This window comes from Grampus griseus (assembly GCF_964374135.1).
Source record: "Grampus griseus genome assembly, chromosome: 1".
Taxonomy (NCBI): Eukaryota; Metazoa; Chordata; class Mammalia; order Artiodactyla; family Delphinidae; genus Grampus; species Grampus griseus.
The window spans coordinates 151,664,594-151,685,998 of NC_139017.1; the positions used below are offsets into that span (position 1 = coordinate 151,664,594).

The window sequence follows — 21,405 nt, forward strand, 5'->3', positions numbered from 1 at the left end:
CAAATTTTTTCTTGTATAAGGCCATCCTAAAAAGTCTAGAACATGTTCTAATTTTGTATATATGGTATATGTGTGTGTTCGTACACATATAGTATGAAGAAACTAAGTGAGTATCAGTGAAAGTATGCGTGTAAGTCCACCTATAAGTACCTCTATGAATCTCTACCTGCTGGCTAGATTTATATTAGTGTTCTTATCTCTTAGATTATGGTGTGTAAAGCTTCACATATTGCTAGTGCCCAATCAATGTGTAATGACCACGGCAGTCCTCACTGTAGGTGGACAAAGGGATAGAGTAACACTACTCTGAGTCCAAAAGCTACTTAAGGGTCGCCCTAGATTCTTGGGACCACTAATCCACTCCTCCTTTTGGCTTGCCACTAATAATGGCAGCAGTGTATTCCTCACCTGCAAGGTCTTCTAAACCTTGGAGAGGCAGGGCAACAGTCTCCAAACGCTTCTTCAGTTCATCCTTGAGGTACTGCTCTCCAATGAGCACTGAAAGTTCATCGCAGAGTGTCTGTGCCTCCTTAATCTTGTGGTCTAACTGCTCCACATCAGATCGAATCTCACTGGTCTCCTCCAACTGCTGCTTCACAGCCTCAGGTTGGGTGCTGATGGCTGACTGGCCACTCAGTCGCTGTCTGACTGCCTTCACTTTCTCTGACAAGTCCTGGAGCAGTTCCTGGTACTGGGTGCTTTTGACAATAGCTTGGTCAATTTGGCTGGAACGGGAATTAAGTTTGTCAGTCAGCTCAATCCACTTCTGATTGATGCTCTGGAGCTCCTTCTGTACTTGGCTGGTGGAAGGAGAGACATCTCCAGGGCCTGTTAGGATGCCCTGAGCTGCCTCGTTCAGCTGCTCATGCTGTTGCCTACGTGCTTCAAATTCCTTCAGCATAAACTGTAATAGAAATGACACCAAGATGTTTAGAGAGAAAAGACAGATCTAAAAACACTGTCAAAACAAAAACTGATTTTGGATTGTGCCAAGCAGTGCCAACTCCTTTTGAAAATAAACCAGAAAACTCCAAAGACCAGGCTACTAGGAAAATGCAGTATCACTTCTAACAGCTGCTTAATAAAAACCTGTTTTGAAAGGATCATTGATTGTGTCTATTTTATTTCTTTTCCTTATTTGTCCTATACCGTTTCAACATCAGTTACTAAGGTTGGCCTTGGTTGGGAAACCAAAGTTTGTTTACTGGATGGGCACTTGTCAGCTTTGCCAGGCAAAACCCAGGCCTCTGAATGGGGAGTTTGGAACCCTGGGTCCCAAAGTGAGCTATATTACTGGCTGGGCTTGCCATTTCAACTCTTAATGTCCTACTTTTCTTAGTTCCTTTCTCAAATTTCCACCAGCACATATAATCTGCACATTATAATATAGCACAACTAGATAAAAAGCTTCTTTAAAGCAAGTACCATTCCTTTTTATTTATTTCTATTCACTGTTTCACTCATCAAAGAAGTTGAGATTACAGGCTCTGTAGTTAGACACCTGGATTCAAATCCTGACTCCATCACTCACTAAACTGTATAAACTTAGGCAAGTTTTTAAAAGTTCTCCAAATCTCAGCTTCCTTATCTGCAAAATGAGGATAGTAAAGTACTTACTTGGCTGTTGTTAGGATTAAACAAGAAAACTTATGGAAAGTACTCAGCACTTACATTGCATAAAAATAAATACAACAGGACCTCAAGGACTAACAGATGTGCAAGTAATGAACTATAATAGAATGTAACAAAAGTTAAAATGATAGAATGCTGACGTGAACATGGAATTGTGAAAGCAAGAAGTAAAGGTGGTAAATTCCTCCGGGGATGACAAGAGCAGAAGAGGGAAATCAGGAAAGGCTTCACAGGTGACACAATAAAGAATATGTGAGTTCTCCAAGAGAACAGAGAGTAAGGCTGGTTCAGAGAAGGGCCTGGGATTAGCAAAGGCACAGAGATCCTGAGATCTATGAGTGCAGTGTGTTCAGGAAAGAACCCATTATCCGGTGTGGGAAGAAGCCCAGGTATATGGGGGAAGAGCTGGCAAGACAAACTGGGACCAGACTGTGAAAAGCCTCATGCACCACAGTGAGCAGGTATTTGAACTCTGTTCAATAGGCAGCCAAGAGCTACAGAAGCATTTTAATATATTCAGATATATGATTTAAGGGGATAACTTGATAATTGTGTAGAGGATAAACTAGACCAAGAGGCCCTTTAGCGGGCTGCTGCAATGGAACAGACCCAAGATCCAGCCTACCAGCATGTACAGTGGAGAAGAAGAGAAGCTTAGAACGGTGGTTCTCAAATTACGGTCTGGTGGCCCCTGGCAGTCCCTAAGCCCTTGCATGGGGTCAGTGAGGTAAAAACTATTTTCATAATAATACTAAGATGTTATTTGCCTTTTAAAATTCTTGTTCTCTCACAACATCCGATATCACAACAGATTGACTGCAGAAGCAGATATGAAAATCTGTGAGACTGTTCTATTAGTCAGCCATTTTTATTTCATTTCATTTCATTTCATTTATCGCTATGCCTTGCAGGTCTTAGTTCCCCGACCGGGGACTGAACCCGGGCTCTTGACAGTGAGAGCGCGGAGTCCTAACCAGTGGACCGCCAGGGAGTCCCAAGCCAGACATCATTAAAGAGATGTGCCAAAGATATAAAACAATGCCACTCTTACTCAATTTTTTACATTTTGGAAAATGTTATTTTTTCATAAAAATGTTATGTATGTTAGTGTTATGGTTGTATCATCATAATTTTAAAAATTAATTTATAAATACATACTTCAAAAATTCCTCAGTGTTTTAATACAGTTAATATTAATAGATATTAGTAGATAAACACAAGCTCTTTGGGATCCTCAATAATTTTTAAGAGTGTAAAGGGTTTTGGGATCAAAAAGTTTGAAAACCACTGGATGACAAAAATACTTGTAAGTAGACTAAATAGGACTTGATAAATAACATGGATGCAGGGGCTAAAAGAAAGGGTTCTTTCAAAAACTACTCTTAGGGGACCTGGTGGGTGGTGAGAAGAAACAGAACAAGTTTAGGGAAGGCTACAGAACAACGAAAGGGTCTAGGCAGGATTTCACTGGAAATGACATCACTGGACCAACCTAAATTTCGCAAATGTTGGGTACTGAGATCTGATCAGCAGAAGATCTTTAAGTAAAGCTGGCAGATATAAGATACTGCATGAAGTAATGTGGATCACTACCACTGGGGATTGAAAATAAAATACGATGCTATCATTTAGTCAGAAGTTCCCTGTCTCCCATCTGCTCATCTTACTGCCTCGGTCAACGATATTAATAATATAGTTACTGACATTAATGATATTAACAATACTGTTTGCTATTTGACAGGCACCATGATAAAGACCTTACAAGCATCTCATTTAAAGTGAGGAAATGGAGACTCTGAGAAGTTAAATGACTTGTCCAGGGTCATGTAAATCTACCTGTTGAGAGCAGCATTCAGACCCAGGTTCAAGTGCCTCTGATTTCTTTGCTCGAAAGCTTTCAGCCATACTGCTCACCTGGACCTGCTGCTTCTGTGCATTCAGCATGTTGGGGTCAATAGACAGGGGCCCTAGCACCCCCATCATCAGCTCTTTCTCCATTAGCCAGGGCCGGAGCTGGGATTCTGCAGCCTGGAAGCAGGCCAGATGACTTGCGGATTCCTCCAGCTGCCTTTGCCGAGCCATTGTCACCTCAGTGGCCATTTCCCATCGGGAATCTGTAGAGAGGAAATGAGAGAATGTGTCCTTTTACCCTCATCAGCCACTAGCCTGGTCCCTAAATTACGTTCCTAATATACTACAGGAAATGACCCCTGGAGCATTATTTAATATTTTTTTAAGTTAAAAATAATCTGCATTTAATTTTAACTAAAGTAACAAACTGTTTTGTATCTTGACTGCGGTGGTGGCTATATGAAACTACACACGGGATAAAACTGCACAGAAGTACGTACATACATACACAACGCATGTAAAATACCTTATGCGACATATATATTATTTTATAACCTGTTTTTAAGCTTACTAATTATGAGCATCTTTCATGCCAATAATTTTTTTCATACCAATACACATTCACCTACATCATTTATAGTTCAATATTATGAGTGCAGCATAATTTAATTCCTTCACAGAATGTTTAGATTATTTCCCATTTTTCATTTTTATCATCAATGCTCTTTGTCACAGCAGATTGTCAGTATGACTTGCCCAAGAAAGCCAATACTGATACTTTGAATGCAATCTCTAAATTTTTTCCACAATCAGGCTCATTCTCTAACCCTCCCTGCCCCTTCTTGCTTGCTTATGACAATTAACTAAAAATCACTCCTGTTTATCGGGTATGCCGAAAGCCTGTATTTACTTTGAAGACAAGGAATTTAGTGAATTTGTTAACACCCCAGTGATAACATACTGAGCTCCTCTTGCATTTTCTTCCAGTTTTCTGCTTCTTGTGAGTTGGGATATGTCATCAATAATCCAGACAGGGCTTCCTTTACATTTTGGACTTTTGGAGAATTCTGTTCCAATTCAGCCAGGAAGGCCTAGGAGAAAGAACATCATGAATGCCATGAGATTTCTGGACAGGAAACAAAGCTGTGAGTGTGGAGGAAATCACGGGAAGACGGGGCAGCAATTACAGGCTCGACTTCTGATTCTATCCATGATTGTTTCATGATTTTAAGATGCTTAACCTTTCTGCTTGAATATTTAATTAAAAGGAAAATCTAGATGGCAAGATTTGAATTTCTTTTATGTACAACACATCAGTAACCCAATAAGAAAACTGCTAATCCCTATAAACTAAAAGTGTCAGGAATTGATGATGATGATGATGACGATGATGACGATAATGGCGATGTTTATGCAGTTGTAGGATATGACATGCTAGGCCTCAACAGGAATACTAAAATTTTTGGCAAAAAATTTTTACCAGATTTTCTACATGGTCTTATTTCTTCTGACATTTTCCCTAGGCCTACATGTCAATCTTTAGAATGAACTGCAATCACAGCTGTTTAGATCCCTCCAAGAGTTGGAAAGGTGCTTTGATGGAATGATTTGGCTTATACCATCACATGGAAAATGAGATCCCATTCTCAATGAACTGATGCTTCTGAGGAGAGCTACTCTCCTTCTGCAAACAGATCTGGTTTTGTTTCTCAGTCTGATGTGTAACAACTTCTAATTTCACAGGTAAGAAAATTCTCTGGGAGAGTTTAGGCATACGAGTCATTTGAAAGTCAAACATGCTGCTCGTAACGACTGGGTGGTTGGCCATGTCTCACTCTCAGGCCCCCAGGCTCAGGTGGGTACACTGGTACAGCCGCCCCTTCCTCTTAGTGCTTGAGATGTAGCTAATGGGAACACAGTACCTTGTTAGATTCAGCTTGGGCTCTCACTGTCTCTGTCTTGGTTGGAGATGAAGAGGCCTCCATGCCTTTCAGGACTTCCTCTTTTAACTCCAGCCACTGCAGCACCAAGCCTGCCTCCTGCTGAACTTCCTGCATTCGGCTGAGGACAGCCTGAAGACTTTCCCGGCGTTCCCGAAGCACTTCCCCAAGTTTCTCATATTTCAGGTTTACATCTGACATGTCACACTGGATCTCCGTCAGATCTAGCATCACAGAAACAGAGATCAGACTGGGAATAGCTCTCAACCATCCCCAGTGGTTCCTCACTAAATTATTCATCAGGATTAAGTATCTCTCCCACTCCTTCTAGTGAACTAGAGATGATCTTCCTGCTAAATCACATAAAAGTTCCTGTTTACATACAAAAAGCAAAAGAGCTCTCATTAATCTGATTTCTGATTTTGGCATTATACACTCAGATGTATAAATAAAATGCTAAGCAAACACGGGAGCAGCAAAAGTGAAGGGAGTGAAGGATTTGGGGCATTCTTCTACTTCCTCTTCTTTAAACTGCAGAGAAGAAAACCTAGCTGGGAGGCTGAGGGCTAGATTTAGACCACCTCTAATATAGCTTCTTTATAATTCAAAGATTTGCATATATTTTCTTCCAGGTCTTTCCTTATTGGTCTTATGTAGTGGTCCAGTTTATTTGCTTAGTAACTTTATTTCACTGGTTGCCAACCTATTTAGCCTCTAGCTAGCAACAAAGAGGCATCACAGGTGCTTCTCCCCAGACTTTTACCCTCACACCCATCCTGGCAGCAATCCTTCCACACATATGGAAACATACACAGATGCAAACATGAACACTGTCCTAACACACCCAATGAAGAGGCACTGTTGAAAATGGCATTCTCACCTTTGCAGGTGTGGTATCCGTTTACACTGCCTACAGAGCTTCCTACAGAGGGCAGTATGGAACCTGAGCAGAAGGACAGAGAGACAAACAAGGCAAGACAAATGTGTTAGGAATACATACAGGCACCGAATTTATTCTTTGGCACTCACTTTAAGCTCAGATATCAGGAAGTTAACACAGCACAAGACAACATACTCATGGAAAGAGACAAATCATTTTAGCTGCCGGGCAACAGTGTCACTTGGGAGTTTCAGCTCCTTAACCCTAACCCTAACCTTTTCTAGAGGAAATCCAAATTCTCTTCTTAAATCTCCAATTTGGATTCTTTGGACCTTGCCCTAATTTTGTGAAGCAAGTATTAGTAGAATGACTAAATCTTTAGACTGGCATTCGACATACTTAAGAACGAGGAGGATTTATAAAACAGCCAAAAAGGTTCAACTTTAACATCAGTGTTCTTCAACATAATAAAAATAAACAATAAGTACAATTAAGGACATAAAAAGCAGCATTCTTTTAGTAAAGACATTAAAATGAGCCTTTCCTATATTGTTTCAAAAGATCCCCTGTCTTTTTTTTTTCATGACTTTCTGCTCCCCTTCCCCCCACCAGAAAACAGAAATTCTAAGCGTCAATAAATCTGGCTCATAAACATTCCCATAAATTCTGTTTAGGGTCTTTGGTTCTGTTTCTAATTACCACAATTTCACCTATATTCTCCCCAAGTTGATTCCCTGTGTTTCAGGAGTATCCCAAGTAAGTAAAAACCAGATCATGTAGTTACAAAGATGATAAAGAGATGTGAAGAATACTCATGACATGATGTAACATTCAAAGGGCAGAGTAAGACTCTCACATGCACTGATTTCACTGTGGAAAAGGTCAAGTGCAAGGTTCTATACTAGACAATAATGACTGTAAAACTTTTAAATGTTAACATTATTGTAATTTCAATTTAAAAAATGGGTCAAACCAAAAGATCATATTCCACTGCAGTCTGGTGATGACCAAAAAGAAACTGGACTAGTAATTTGGAGAAGACAGTCGTAGCCAAGACTGTCACTAACTCAGTACGTGAGCCCTAATCTATGGACAGACCTCGGTATCTTCTCTGGGATATGAAGATAATACTACCTATCTTGTCAGCTCTCATGGGGTTACTGGTGAGAAGTAGTGAGGTAGTGTATGTGAAAGCACTTTACGAAACCAAAAGAGCTCCACGACCGTAAGGAACTAGAACACGCGTGGGTTTTCAGAGATGGAAGAGAACTTTTTAAGAGCACTCAGGCTAGTGATCTTCAAACTGGTTTTCAAAGCACCCTGAGGAGGTGCTTTAGGGACTCTGTAAACGTTTGGTTTAATTTTAGTATTCAGAATATATTCCTAAGTACTTAGAAATGGCAGTAAAACATGCACATCTCAATTATGTTGAACACCACATTTTAACCCAGTAGATATAGCCAATTTATGCTGCTTTTTGGAGAGAATAGAGTAGCTCCTGCACCTCTGTGCATACATTTAAACTTCTTTCTGAGTGTCACTGATGGGAAAAGATGTAGTTCTTCATTAGCACTCTGTAATTTTCAAACCTACATGTGTCCACTCACATACAAAGAAAAACATCTACAGCACATATGAATTCCATTAAATAAAATGACAAAAAAGGCTGAGGTATATCTACTCAGAGCAGGCTCTCATCAGGGTAGAATTGTGTAGTAAGAGAATTCTTAACACTTCAGATTGTAAAGTGAACTTTTAAAAACATTTGTCATCATTTGCAACTATTTATCTGTGTGAAATGTATTTTCTAGATACAATGCAACCAAGGAAAAAATTGAGAAATAAATAATGAAGCTGTCATTCAAAAATTCTTTTTTCCAAATTTTCATATTCACTAATATAGCCTCAATATCTTTTTTTAAAAATTAATTTATTTTTGGCTGCATTGGGTCTTCGTTGCTGTGCATGGGCTTTCTCTAGTTGTGGCAAGCGTGCTTCTCATTGTGGTGGTTTCTCTTGTTGCAGAGCACAGGCTCTAGGTGCACGGGCTTCAGGAGTTGTGGCACGTGGGCTCTAAAGCGCAGGCTCAGCAGTTGTGGCGCATGGGCTTAGTTGCTCTGCGGCATGTGGGATCTTCCCGGACCAGGGCTCGAACCCTTTTCCCCTGCATTGGCAGGCAGATTCTTAACCACTGCGCCACCAGGGAAGTCCCGATAGCCTCAATATTCTCATTGATGAATTTCATAATAGATAAACGCTATAAATTCACTTATATTTTTATTTGTCTTATAGTTCTACATGAAATTTATTTTTAAAAAAGATTACAGTACTTTAAAAAGTTCAAACAACCACTGATCTAGTCCAGAAGTCAGAAAACTTTAGTGCACCAGCCAAATCTGTCCCTCCGCCTGTTTCTGTATGTGAAGTTTTACTGGAACACAGCCACGCCCATTCATTTATATATTGTTTACGACTGCTTTTGTGCTACAATGGCAGAGACATGTAGTGTGACAGAGACCATATGGCCCACAAGCCTAAAATATTTACTCTATGGCCCTTTATAGAAAAAGTTTGCTGGGTGATGTCACACACTAATAAGTCAATGAACTTAGAAATTTAAGTGTTAGAATATAAAAATCATCAATTCTCTGAAATGCTGTCACTTCTAGATAGTTCCAAGACATCTTTAAACTTTAGGATACAACAGGAAAGTAGCCATTCTCAGGAGGAATAAAGAAAGTAAACTTTGCCCTTACTATTTAAGTGACTATAGGAGTGCATTAACATAGTCTGGTAATAAAACCTAGGAGATCCCAATTGGCAACCAGCAAGTGACTGTGAGCTCAGAATGCTTTTTTTTTTTTTTTTTTTGCGGTACGCAGGCCTCTCACTGTTGTGGCCTCTCCCGCTGCGGAGCACAGGCTCCGGACGTGCAGGCTCAGCAGCCACGGTCCACGGGCCCATCCTCCCAGACCGGGGCACGAACCCGTGACCCCTGCATCGGCAGGCGGACTCTCAACCACTGCGCCACCAGGGAAGCCCTCAGAATGCATTTTGTTTGCAAGACTTAATTTGTAGGCAGAGATAATTCATATAGTTGGGCACAACCTTTGTATGCACTTCTAAGAAGTGTGTCAGTTCCTGGTGTACCACTACTGACTCCTAAACACTTCGCCTCTCCCAAGATATCATGCTTATACCCTCCAGGGCTGACCCTAATTTAAAGTTAATGCATAGCCATCCATTCACATATTTAAAAGACAGAAATTCCTCAAGATGGAAAATCCTATTTTAATCCTTCTATGTTCATTTCACAGTTCTAAGTGGGCCAACTAGTCCCTTTACTTTTTCCCATCACAGGAAGGGGTTTTGCAAAATGGAAGCAATGTTACAAAGGAAATGGGAAAACAGATCAGGTTGAGGGGAAGACTGCTTCATGAAACATCCTTGGTTTTCATATCCAACCTTGATTCTAATGTTTATTCAATAAGCAGTCATCACCAAAGGGCAAAGGGAAGAATGATATTTATTCACTACATTTTCAAGAGCCCACACTCACCTGTCTTGGCTTGAGAATCAGGTGCTGTGATCTCCATGATGAGATTTTCTAAAGAAGTACCTTTGCAATTGATTTCTTCTACCAAAGTTCCCTTACTTGTCCAGTCATCTAGGAGACCCTGTTTAAAGAACAAATTAGCAAAATGTAATATCTGGAGGCTTTCTCCTCGTAAGGAGGGACACCTGTTCTACATACACTCCCTAAAGTTTTGATAAGCATTAAGCAATCGTCCTCATTTATTCAGCCATTTCCAGAACTTGGTTTAGCCAGCCAAGATGTGGGAGAATGATATCCTGGAATATTCAGGCCCTTCTCATTCATTCATTCATTCATTCATCAAGCAAATATTTTTTGAGCACTTACTATATAGGCCAGGCATTGTGCCAAACACTGGGGATACAAAATAGGCTTATGACACAGTTCCTAAAACCAAGAGCTCAGATTATCAATGGCATTATAATGTGATAATGCTATTACAGAAATATGCACAGCCACTAGACTCTGAGAGCACAAAAGGACACACATCTAACTCTGCCTGGAGAGAGGAAAGACTGGAGTTAAGGTAAGAGTTTGCCAGGTGGACAAAGGGAATACCATGCTTGTAAAGAATATAAAGGAAATGGTAATTGGAGGGTAAAATGAGGAGCTAGGTGTAGAGAAAGATGTAGAGAAACATACAGAATCATAGGCTACACTTTGCCTTTTCAAGGGAATTTTATATTGGGTTTGAAGTCAGAGCTCAAACCACCACAGAAAGTTGTTAGGAAACAATGGCATTTGCTCTAAGACAAAAGTATCTGGTCATGTTGTCTCTAAGCTGTGAACTGCCTGCTACAGAAGTAGAATTTTACTCTTTTCCAAGCTGGGACACCATCCTAGCCTTCAATCCCTTCCTCCATCCTGAATCTCCCTCACAATCTACTTAGTTTGCTTTTGACTTCAAGCTACAAAGCAGCGGCAGAGAATGACATCGAGCCATGAACATCTGGCAAGCTCATGCTGCCCAGCTTCAAGCTGAACCTTGCCAATTCAGAGTGTGTCAGTTCTTTTATTAGTCACTCTTGATTCCAAAGAGCCAGCAGTTCCCAAACTATGCACTGACTCACAGGATACTTTAAATTTTTGAGGGAAAAACAGTGACATCTGTTGGACACCATGTGAACAACTACTGTTAAGCTGTTGGGACCTGACCACTTAGTAAGTGAGGTTTTTCAGTTTTTTGGGTGTTTTTTTGTTTGTTTGGTTTTTGCCTTGAGATGCCATGAAAAATGTCTTGAAACATAAAGGGAACCATGAACCAAGAAATCAGGGAACCTCTGTCCTAGGGAACTCCCCACGGCAAATGCTCCTGGCACTCTCTCTGTGAAAGCTCTTCTCTTTCATCTATTCAAGATAAATCCTGTTTTACTAAGAAAATAAGGACAAATGCATGAGCGTTAGTTGGAGACTGGTTTCAACAAAAGTAAGAAACATGTTAGAGGTGCAAATAGAGCTGGATGACTATGAATCAAATATAGGAGAGAAGGGATTCTGCAACAGATGGGAGAAAGGCTGATGTACCATGCAGGTACATTCCAACCATGTGATTGTAACTTTTCCTTTATTAGTTGAGGAGAAATTCTCTCCTCAATTTTCTGATCACATATCTGGTCACTTGCTCACATATAATTGTCTAATTCTCAAACATACAACAAGAGTGTAATCTTCTCAAGACTGGACTGTGACAACTGTCTTTTTTATGACCTGCCACAGCATGACAGGCATCCCCAAGACAGCTGAAACTTTATAGATACCATTCCCAGATTACTTTTTTGGTTTTGGCTTTTAAATAGGAGATGTTTTGGTGCTCAGTGCTTGGGTAGGGGTAGGCTGGACTCACGTGGAGAAAATGGAGGAACTGCTATTCTGATACACATGGATAATTTGGATTTCTCATACCATTTGCCCACCACAGGTGGAAATGAGTCCACACAAGATTCCAAACTGCTGTCCAGCCTGATTCCTGGAGAGACTTTGTTCACCTACCTTCAGGTGTTCAATCTGTTTTTCCAGCTCTTTAGTGCTCATGAAAGTCTCTGTAGGTGGAATACTCGCTTCAGTTTCCTTCAGCCATTTCTGGCAAGTCCTAACCAGCTTCCGGAATTCATCTAATTGCTGCTGGCAAGATGATGCATCTTCCTCTCTGTCAACAGAGACAACTTGTTACTTGCCAGACTAAGCTTGTAAAGAAGTCAACGTGAACTAAAACTATATCCATTCTAGGACTCCAGGCATCAGTTTCCTAACAGGGCCTTTCCTTCTCATAATCTTTTCCATGGCAGCTCTGGCTAAACAACCACATATAATGTAGGAGAGCATCAAACTAAGGGATCTGTTGCCCTTGTTTGGACATTTCTGGGGAAAGGAGTCTTCAATCTTACTCTAGGCTAAAGTGAAAATGAGAAAAACTAAAGGGAGCCTGCTATTTAGGTACTATGATACAATGGAAAGAATGCAGGCTTTGGATCTCAAGGCCAGCTCTGCTACTTTTTAGGTATTTGACTCTTTCAAGGCCCAATTCAAATGCTAATTCCTTTAACAAGGAAGATGCCAAAATTGAGGCTCAGAGAAGTTAGGCTAAGCATACCAATGAGTAAAATAAATCAAGGAGAAAGGAGAATTCAGTTTTGAAATTAAGTTTTGGAAATGGTCACATCTATTAGACTTCAAGCCAGAGATCCTGGCTCTTCATATAGCTACATAGCCCTCAGCTGAGGGCAAGAAAAACAAAGCCTTCGTGGCCTTTGTCCTGTCCCTTTCACCTGCACTAAATAACCGCTGCTTACAGTGGTGATTTGAGCAACTGCTTTCCCCTAGTCACTAAAGCCATCATCTGCTAAATCGAGATATTTATGGCTAAACCAAGAGAAGTCTTATCAAGCTTTTAAACCCACGTGAGGCTTTCTAATGGAGGAATTACGGCTTTCCAACTGTGAGCTAATAACCTGAAATCATCTACCTTTGTTGTATATTCCCATGTTTGCCTTAAAAGAAGAATCCAGAAACTCCTCCATAACAGCAACTTAAATGTGGTCAAAACAAGCAGTGTGAGTTCCAATATAATCCTTAATTATGTCTGGGAAGTCTCTTCCAATTTTTCTCATTATTTCAAATCCTGCCACAATCCAACTTGCTGCCCCAAATTTGTTCTGTTTGGTCCAGGTGACCTGGACTTTTGATTGTACTCAGGGGGAACTGAATCCCATTACTGAGAAGGAACTCACTATTTACTAACAGAAAGACCACTAAGCATTAAGTAGACTGAATAGCTTTGTCTGAAAGAGGCACTTTCCAATCTCCTACGGCTCAGTAGCAGAATTTTGATGCCATCTTTTCTGGTGAAGAAGGAAGGAGGAGAAAGTCATTTCATTCAAAAGCAAGAAAAAATTAGCTCCATGACACTGATCCATACATATGAAAACTCACCTTTCTTTAACTGTCTTCTGTAGCTCTGTGAAGTCCTTTTTGAGGTTCTGTACCCTGTCCTGGTGCTGGGACAGGTCCAGGGCAAAGCCACAGGAGCTCAGGTCAGTGACCAGGTACTCAAGAGTATCCAGGTTCTCCTGTTGGTCTTCCATTTCCAAATTGAGCTCCTGTCAAGGAAACAAGGAAATGTATTCAATCCTCTGGTCCTTGTAAATAATGACTCTAAAGAATGAAAGATATCTAGATTAAAGCTGGGGCATGTTCTCCCCTACTTGTAGAAAAAGAGGGAACAAGAAAAGAGGCATGGGGCTTCCCTGGTGGCACAGTGGTTGAGGGTCCGCCTGCCGATGCAGGGGACGCGGGTTCGTGCCCTGGTCCGGGAGGATCCCACATGCCGCGGAGCGGCTGGGCCCGTGAGCCATGGCCGCTGGGCCTGCGTGTCCGGAGCCTGTGCTCTGCGGCGAGAGAGGTCACAGCAGTGAGAGGCCCGCATATCGCAAAACACAAAACAAAACAAAAACAAAAACAAAAAAAAAAAAAAGAAAAGAGGCATGTTCACCGGGTCAACTGCTAGATCAAAACATTAAATATGTAGGATTTCTCCAATCCACCTGAGAGTGGCTGGAAATTACAAAGGAGTCTTGTCTCCTTTAAACAAATCTTTAAAGATTCCAGAGGCAGCATGAGAGAATAAAAAGAATGGAAGTTTCTGGAGTACAACAGACCTGAAAGTCAATCATGGCTTTGCCCTTGTGATCTTAAGCTATTGAACTTCTCTAAGCTTCTGCAGTCTGTCTCTTCTTTAAAACAGGTAAACACACTCTTCACTATTATTTAACACTGTATTGACAGTATTAGCCAATGCAATTAGGTAGGAGGAAACAATTTGTGGCATAAGAATTTGAAGAGGTACAACTATATTTGCAGATTACATGAAAGTATATTTGTAAAACCTCAGAGAATCAACAATACAACCAAATTGAACAATGAAGTAATCCAATAAGCAAGAATATAAAATCAACATATAAAAATCAAGAATAATATAATAGCAACACAAAACGTACAATTTTAGGAACAGTACAAAACCTTTATAAATAAAACTTTAAAAGACTTCTGAAAGACATGAAAGCAGACCTGGAAAAAAAGGAAAGATGTCCATAAAGCTATGTGCGTATGTGTATGTATGCATCTATGTGTGCATACATGCATGTGTGAATGAGTAAAGTCATGTGAGCCAAACAAATATACCAACTCTTTTCTCTAGGGCTGATAAAGTTGATTCTAATGTTCATATGGAAAAATAAATGTACAATTATAGCTATGAGAAATCCTGAAAAAGAAAAAAAGGGAAAATGAAAAAAGAAATAAGGGAGATTAGCCTTACCAGATAGTAAAACATACCAGAAAGCCTCTAAAATTAAAAATAGTATGCTATCCTTAATGAATAGAAAGACCAGTGAAATAGAATAGAAAATCAAGAAATAAACTTCAATACATAAGACATTTTGTATGTGATAAAGACAGATTCTCAAATCACTGGGGTAAAGACAGACTTTTCCAATAAATGATATTGGGAGTAACTATATAGAACTTTGAAAAAAGATGAACTTGTATTCATAGCTCACACTATACCTCACAATAAACTTAAATTGTTAAAGTATTCAAATGTAAAAGAAAAAAAAGAAAAGAAAAAAGGAAACCATTGGGTAAATTCCATCATAACCTGGGTGTGGCAAAAGGCTTTCAAACTATGACTAAAAATACAACTTCAATGAAAGAGTGGTATCTCTGGTTTCAAGCTATACTACAAAGTTACAGTAATCACAACAGTACAGTACTGGCACAAAAACAGACATATACATCAATGGAATAGAACAGAAACCCCAGAATATAAATCTAAATGGATAAAGAAGATCTCTCTCTCTCTCTCTCTCTCTCTCTCTCTCACACACACACACACACACACACACACACACACACACACACAGAGACAATGGAATATTACTCAGCCATAAAAAAGCATGAAATCTTGCCATCTGTGACAACATGGATAGATCTAGAGTATATCATGCTAACTGAAATAAGTCAGAGAAAGACAAATACTGTTGATCTCATACTTGAAATCTCAAAAACAAAACAAATGAACGAACAAACAAACAAAAACAGACTCATAAATACAGAGAACAAACAGGTGGTTGTTAGAGGGAAGAAGGTTAGGAGAATGGGTGAAATGGGTGAAGGGAATTAAGAGGCGCAAACTTCCAGTTATAAAATAAATTTAAGTCATGGGGATGTAATATACAGCATAAGGAACGTGGTCAATAACACTGTAATAACTCTGAATGGGGACAGATGGTTACTAGCCTTACCATGGTAATCATTTCATTATATATTTAAATGTTGAGTCACTATGTTGTACACCTGAAACTAACATAATATTGTAATGTCAACTATATTTCAGTTTAAAAAAAAGTGATAAAATCTATTGTGTAAAAATTAAAAAAAAAAAAAACTTTTATATGGCCAAAAACACCATAAGCAAAGTCAAAAGGCAAAGGACAAACTGTGAGAAAATATTTCTAACATGTTATAAAGGCCTAATTTCCCTAATACAGAACTCTTGTTAAGTTGAAAGAAAAAAAAGATCAAACTCTTGGCAGATGATAGCAAAATACATAAACCAATGATTTACAAATAAATGTCTCTTAAATGTATAAAAATATATTCAACTTAGAGAAGAAATAAAAAATTAAAACCACATTGAGATATGTTTTATTAATTAGATTAGCAAAAACTCAAATGCTTGACAATACATTCTATTGGTGAGGCTGCAGGGGAAATATATAGTACTGTCATACACTTCTGCTAGGGATGCAAAATGGAGAAATCCTTATGGAGGGAACTTGGCTATATCTAACAAAACCACACAACCGTTTACCCTCCGATGCAACAATTCCAGTCTAGGAATCACTCTGAAGATACACTTCCAATAATACAGGGAAAAAACACAGAATTATTCACTACAGTGTCATTTTTAATAGCACAATTTTGGAAACAACCAGAACAAGAGTCTGGTGGAATAAACTATGGTTCATCCTCAAAATGAATGTATAGTTTAAAAACAACAAAAAAAGAGGAGGATATCTATGAATTAAGTGATTTCTAAGACATATTAAATATAAAAGGAAAGTGCAAAAGATTATGTATTGTACCCCCTTTTGTGTAAGGAAGAATTGGAAATGGTGTGTTTATTTTGGAAAAAATAAATAGAAATAATAAATGTGAAATCCACTACCTGTGGGGGGTGAATGGGATAGAAGACACACGGAAGAGAGTGAGAGTATATCCTTATTCACTTTCCTACACCCTGACTATAACTTTTTGAAAAGTTTTGACTTTTGAGCTATCTTTTTTTTTTGAAATTTGAATTTTATTTTTTTATACAGCAGGTTTTTATTAGTTATCCATTTTATACATATTAGTGTATATATGTCAATCCCAATCTCCCAATTCATCACACCACCACCACACCCTGCCACTATCCCCCTGGTGTCCATACGTTTGTTCTCTATATCTGTGTTTCAATTTCTGCCCTGCAAACCGGTTCATCTGTACCATTTTTCTAGATTCCACATATATGTGTTAATATACGATATTCGTTTTTCTGTTTCTGACTTACTTCACTCTGTACAACAGTCTCTAGATCCACCCATGTCTCTACAAATGACCCAATTTTGTTCCTTTTTATGGCTGAGTAATATTCCATTGTATATATGTACCACATCTTCTTTATCCATTTGTCTGTCGATGGGCATTTAGGTTGCTTCCATGACCTGGCTACTGTAAATAGTGCTGCAATAAACATTGGGGTGCATGTGTCTTTTTGAATAATGGTTTTCTCTGGGTATATGCCCAGTAGTGGGACTGCTGGGTCATATGGTAATTTTATTTTTAGTTTTTTAAGGAACCTCCACACCGTTCTCCAGAATGGCTGTATCAATTTACATTCCTACCAACAGTGCAAGAGGGTTCCCTTTTCTCCACACCCTCTGCAGCATTTGTTGTTTGTAGATTTTCTGATGATGCCCATTCTAACTGGTATGAGGTGATACCTCATTGTAGTTTTGATTTGCATTTCTCTAATAATTAGTGATGTTGAGCAGCTTTTCATGTGCTTCTTGGCCATCTGTATGTCTTCTCTGGGGAGATTTAGGTCTTCTGCCCATTTTTGGATTGGGTTGTTTGTTTCCTTAATACTGAGCTGCGAGAGCTGTTTATGTATTTTGGAGATTAATCCTTTGTCCGTTGATTCATTTGCAAGTATTTTCTCCCATTCTGAGGGTTGTCTTTTCATCTTGTTTATGGTTTCCTTTGCTGTGCAAAAGCTCTGAAGTTTCATTAGGTCCCATTTGTTTATTTTTGTTTTTATTTCCATTCCTCTAGGAGGTGGGTCAAAAAGGATCTTGCTGTGATTTATGTCATAGAGTGTTCTTCCTATGTTTTCCTCTAAGAGTTTTATAGTGTCCAGTCTTACATTAAGTCTCTAATCCATTTTGAGTTTATTTTTGTGTATGGTGTTAGGGAGTGTTCTAATTTCATTCTTTTACATGTAGCTGTCCAGTTTTCCCAGCACCACTTATTGAAGAGGCTGTCTTTTCTCCATTGTATATCCTTGCCTCCTTTGTCATAGGTTAGTTGACCATAGGTGCATGGGTTTATCTATACTTTCTATCCTGTTCCACTGATCTATATTTGTTTTTGTGCCAGTACCATATTGTCTTGATTACTGTAGCTTTGTATACAGTCTGAAGTCAGGAAGTCTGATTCCTCCAGCTCCATTTTTTCCCCTCAAGACTGTTTCCGCTATTTGGGGTCTTTTGTGTCTCCATACAAATTGTAAGATTTTTTTGGTCTAGTTCTGTAAAAAATGCCATTGGTAATTTGATAGAAATTGCATTGAATCTGTAGACTGCTTTGGGTAGTATGGTCATTTTCACAATATTGATTCTTCCAATCCAAGAACATGGTATATCTCTCCATCTGTTGGCATCATCTTTAATTTCTTTCATCAGTGTCTTATAGTTTTCTGCATACAGGTCTTTTGTCTCCCTAGGTAGGTTTATTCTTAGCTATTTTATGTTTTTTGTTGCAATGGTAAGTGGGAGTGTTTCCTTAATTTCTCTTTCAGATTTTTCATCATTAGTGTATAGGAATGCAAGAGATTTCTGTGCATTAATTTTGTATCCTGCTACTTTACCACATTCATTGATTAGCTCTAGTAGTTTTCTGGTGGCATCTTTAGGATTCTCTATGTATAGTATCATGTCATCTGCAAACAGTGACAGTTTTACTTCTTCTTTTCCAATTTGGATTCCGTTTATTTCTTTTTCTTCTCTGATTGCTGTGGCTAGGACTTCCAAAACTATGTTTAATAATAGGGGTGAGAGTAGACATCCTTGTCTTGTTCCTGAACTTAGAGGAAATGCTTTCTGTTTTTCACCATTGAGAATGATGTTTGCTGTGGGTTTGTCATATATGGCCTTTATTATGTTGAGGTAGGTTCTTTCTATGTCCACTTTCTGGAGAGTTTTTATCATAAATGGGTGTTGAATATTGTTAAAAGCTTTTTCTGCATCTATTGAGATGATCATATGGTTCTTCTTCTTCAATTTGTTAATATGGTGTATCACATTGATTGATTTGCATATATTGAAGAATCCTTGCATCCCTGGGATAAATCCCACTTAATCATGGTGTATGATCCTTTTAATGTGTTGTTGGATTCTGTTTGCTAGTACTTTGTTGAGGAGTTTTGCATCTATTTTCATCAGTGATATTGGTCTGTAATTTTCTTTTTTTTGTAGTATCTTTGTCTGGTTTTGGTATCAGGGTGACGGTGGTCTCATAGAATGAGTTTGGGAGTGTTCCTTCCTCTGCAATTTTTTGGAAGAGTTTGAGGAGGATGGGTGTTAGCTTTTCTCTAAATGTTTGATAGAATTCACCTGTGAAGCCTCTGGTCCTGGACTTTTGGTTGTTGGAAGATTTTTAATCACAGTTTCAATTTTACTTGTGATTGGTCTGTTCATATTTTCTACTTCTTCCTGGTTCAGTCTTCGAAGGCTATACCTTTCTAAGAATTTGTCCATTTCTTTCAGGGTGTCCACTATATTGGCATAGAGTTGCTTGTAGTAGTCTCTTAGGATGCTTTGTATTTCTGTGGTGTCTGTTGTAACTTCTCCTTTTTCATTTCTAATTTTATTGATTTGAGTCCTCTCCCTCTTTTTCTTGATGAGTATGGCTAATGGTTTATCAATTTTGTTTATCTTCTCAAAGAACCAGATTTTAGTTTTATTGGTCTTTGCAATTGTTTTCTTTGTTTCTATTTATTTCTGCTCTGATCTTTATGATTTCTTTCCTTCTACTAACTTTGGATTATGTCTGTTCTTTCTCTAGTTCCTTTAGGTGTAAAGTTAGATTATTTGAGATGTTTGTTGTTTCTTGAGGTAGGCTTGTAATGCTATAAACTTCCCTCTTAGAACTGCTTTTGCTGCATCCCATAGGTTTTGGATCGTTGTGTTTTCATTGTCATTTGTCTCTCGGTATTTTTTGATTTCCTCTCTGATTTCTTCCGTGATCTTTTGGTTCTTTAGTAACGTATTGTTTAACCTCCATGTGTTTGTGTTTTTTACATTTTTTTCCCCTGTAATTGATTTCTAGTCTCATAGTGTTGTGGTCAGAAAAGATGCTTGATATGATTTCAGTTTTCTTAAATTGACTGAGGCTTCATTTGTGACCCAAGATGTGACCTACCCTGGTGAATGTTCTGTGCGCACTTGAGAAGAAAGTGTAATCTGCTGTTTTTGGATGGAATGTCCTATAAATATCAATTAAATCTATATGGTGTATTGTGTCATTTAAAGCTTGTGTTTCCTTATTAATTTTCTGTTTGAATGATTTGTCCATTGGTGTAAGTGAGGTGTTAAAGGCCCCCACTATTATTTTGTTACTGTTGATTTCCTCTTTTATAGCTGTTAGCAGTTGCCTTATGTATTGAGGTGCTCCTATGCTGGGAGCATATATATTTATAATTGTTATATCTTCTTCTTCGATTGATCCCTTGATCATTATGCAGTGTCCTTCCTTGTCTCTTGTAACATTCTTTATTTTAAAGTCTATTTTACCTGCTTGAGTATTGCTACTCCAGCTTTCTTTTGATTTCCATTTGCATGGAATATCTTTTTCCATCCCCTCATTTTCAGTCTGTATGTGTCCCTAGGTCTGAAGTGGGTCTCTTGTAGACAGCATAAATATAGGTCTTGTTTTTGTATCCATTCAACGAGCCTGTGTCTTTTGGTTGGAGCATTTAATCCATTCACATAAAGGTAATTATCAATATGTATGTTCCTAGTACCACTTTCTTAATTGTTATGCATTTGTTTTTGTAGGTCCTTTTCTTCTCTTGTGTTTCCCACTTAGAGAAGTTCCTTTAGCCTTTGTTGTAGAGCTGGTTTGGTGGTGCTGAATTCTCTTAGCTTTTGCTTGTCTGTAAAGCTTTTTTTTTTTTTTTTTTAACATCTTTATTGGGGTATAATTGCTTTACAATGGTGTGTTGTAAAGCTTTTGATTTCTCCATCAAATCTGAATGAGATCCTCGCTGGGTAGAGTAATCTTGGTTGTAGATTCCTCCTTTTCATCACTTTAAGTATATCATGCCACTCCCTTCTGGCTTGTAGAGTTTCTGCTGAGAAATCAGCTGTTAACCTTATGGGTGTTCCCTTGCATGTTATTTGTCATTTTTCCCTTGCTGCTTTCAATAAGTTTTCTTTGACTTTAATTTTTGCCAATTTGGTTACTATGTGTCTCGGAGTGTTTCTCCTTGCGTTTATCCTGTATGGGACTCTCTGCGCTTCCTGGACATGGGTGGCTATTTCCCTTCCCATGTTAGGGAAGTTTTCGACTATAATCTCTTCAAATATTTTCTCTGGTCCTTTCTCTCTCTTTTCTCCTTCTGGGAACCCTATAATGCGAATGTTGTTGCGTTTAATGTTGTCCCAGAGGTCTCTTAGGCTGTCTTCATT

General features: G+C 38.7%; 1 protein-coding gene across 3 annotated transcripts in view; it reads right to left on the reverse strand.

Moving 5' to 3' along the window:
• The window catches only part of MACF1 (microtubule actin crosslinking factor 1), a gene marked incomplete at its 5' end in the record, with an annotated part of 341,117 nt that overhangs the window by 84,226 nt on the left and 235,486 nt on the right, over nucleotides 1-21,405 (reverse strand). For all 3 annotated transcript variants that reach the window (XM_082674679.1, XM_082674680.1, XM_082674678.1), the window contains 8 exons: nucleotides 409-904; nucleotides 3,547-3,746; nucleotides 4,445-4,574; nucleotides 5,406-5,647; nucleotides 6,304-6,366; nucleotides 9,863-9,980; nucleotides 11,888-12,044; nucleotides 13,328-13,494. In XM_082674679.1, coding sequence (XP_082530805.1) covers nucleotides 409-904; nucleotides 3,547-3,746; nucleotides 4,445-4,574; nucleotides 5,406-5,647; nucleotides 6,304-6,366; nucleotides 9,863-9,980; nucleotides 11,888-12,044; nucleotides 13,328-13,494 — 1,573 coding nt within the window. The remainder of the gene's footprint in view (nucleotides 1-408; nucleotides 905-3,546; nucleotides 3,747-4,444; nucleotides 4,575-5,405; nucleotides 5,648-6,303; nucleotides 6,367-9,862; nucleotides 9,981-11,887; nucleotides 12,045-13,327; nucleotides 13,495-21,405) is intronic.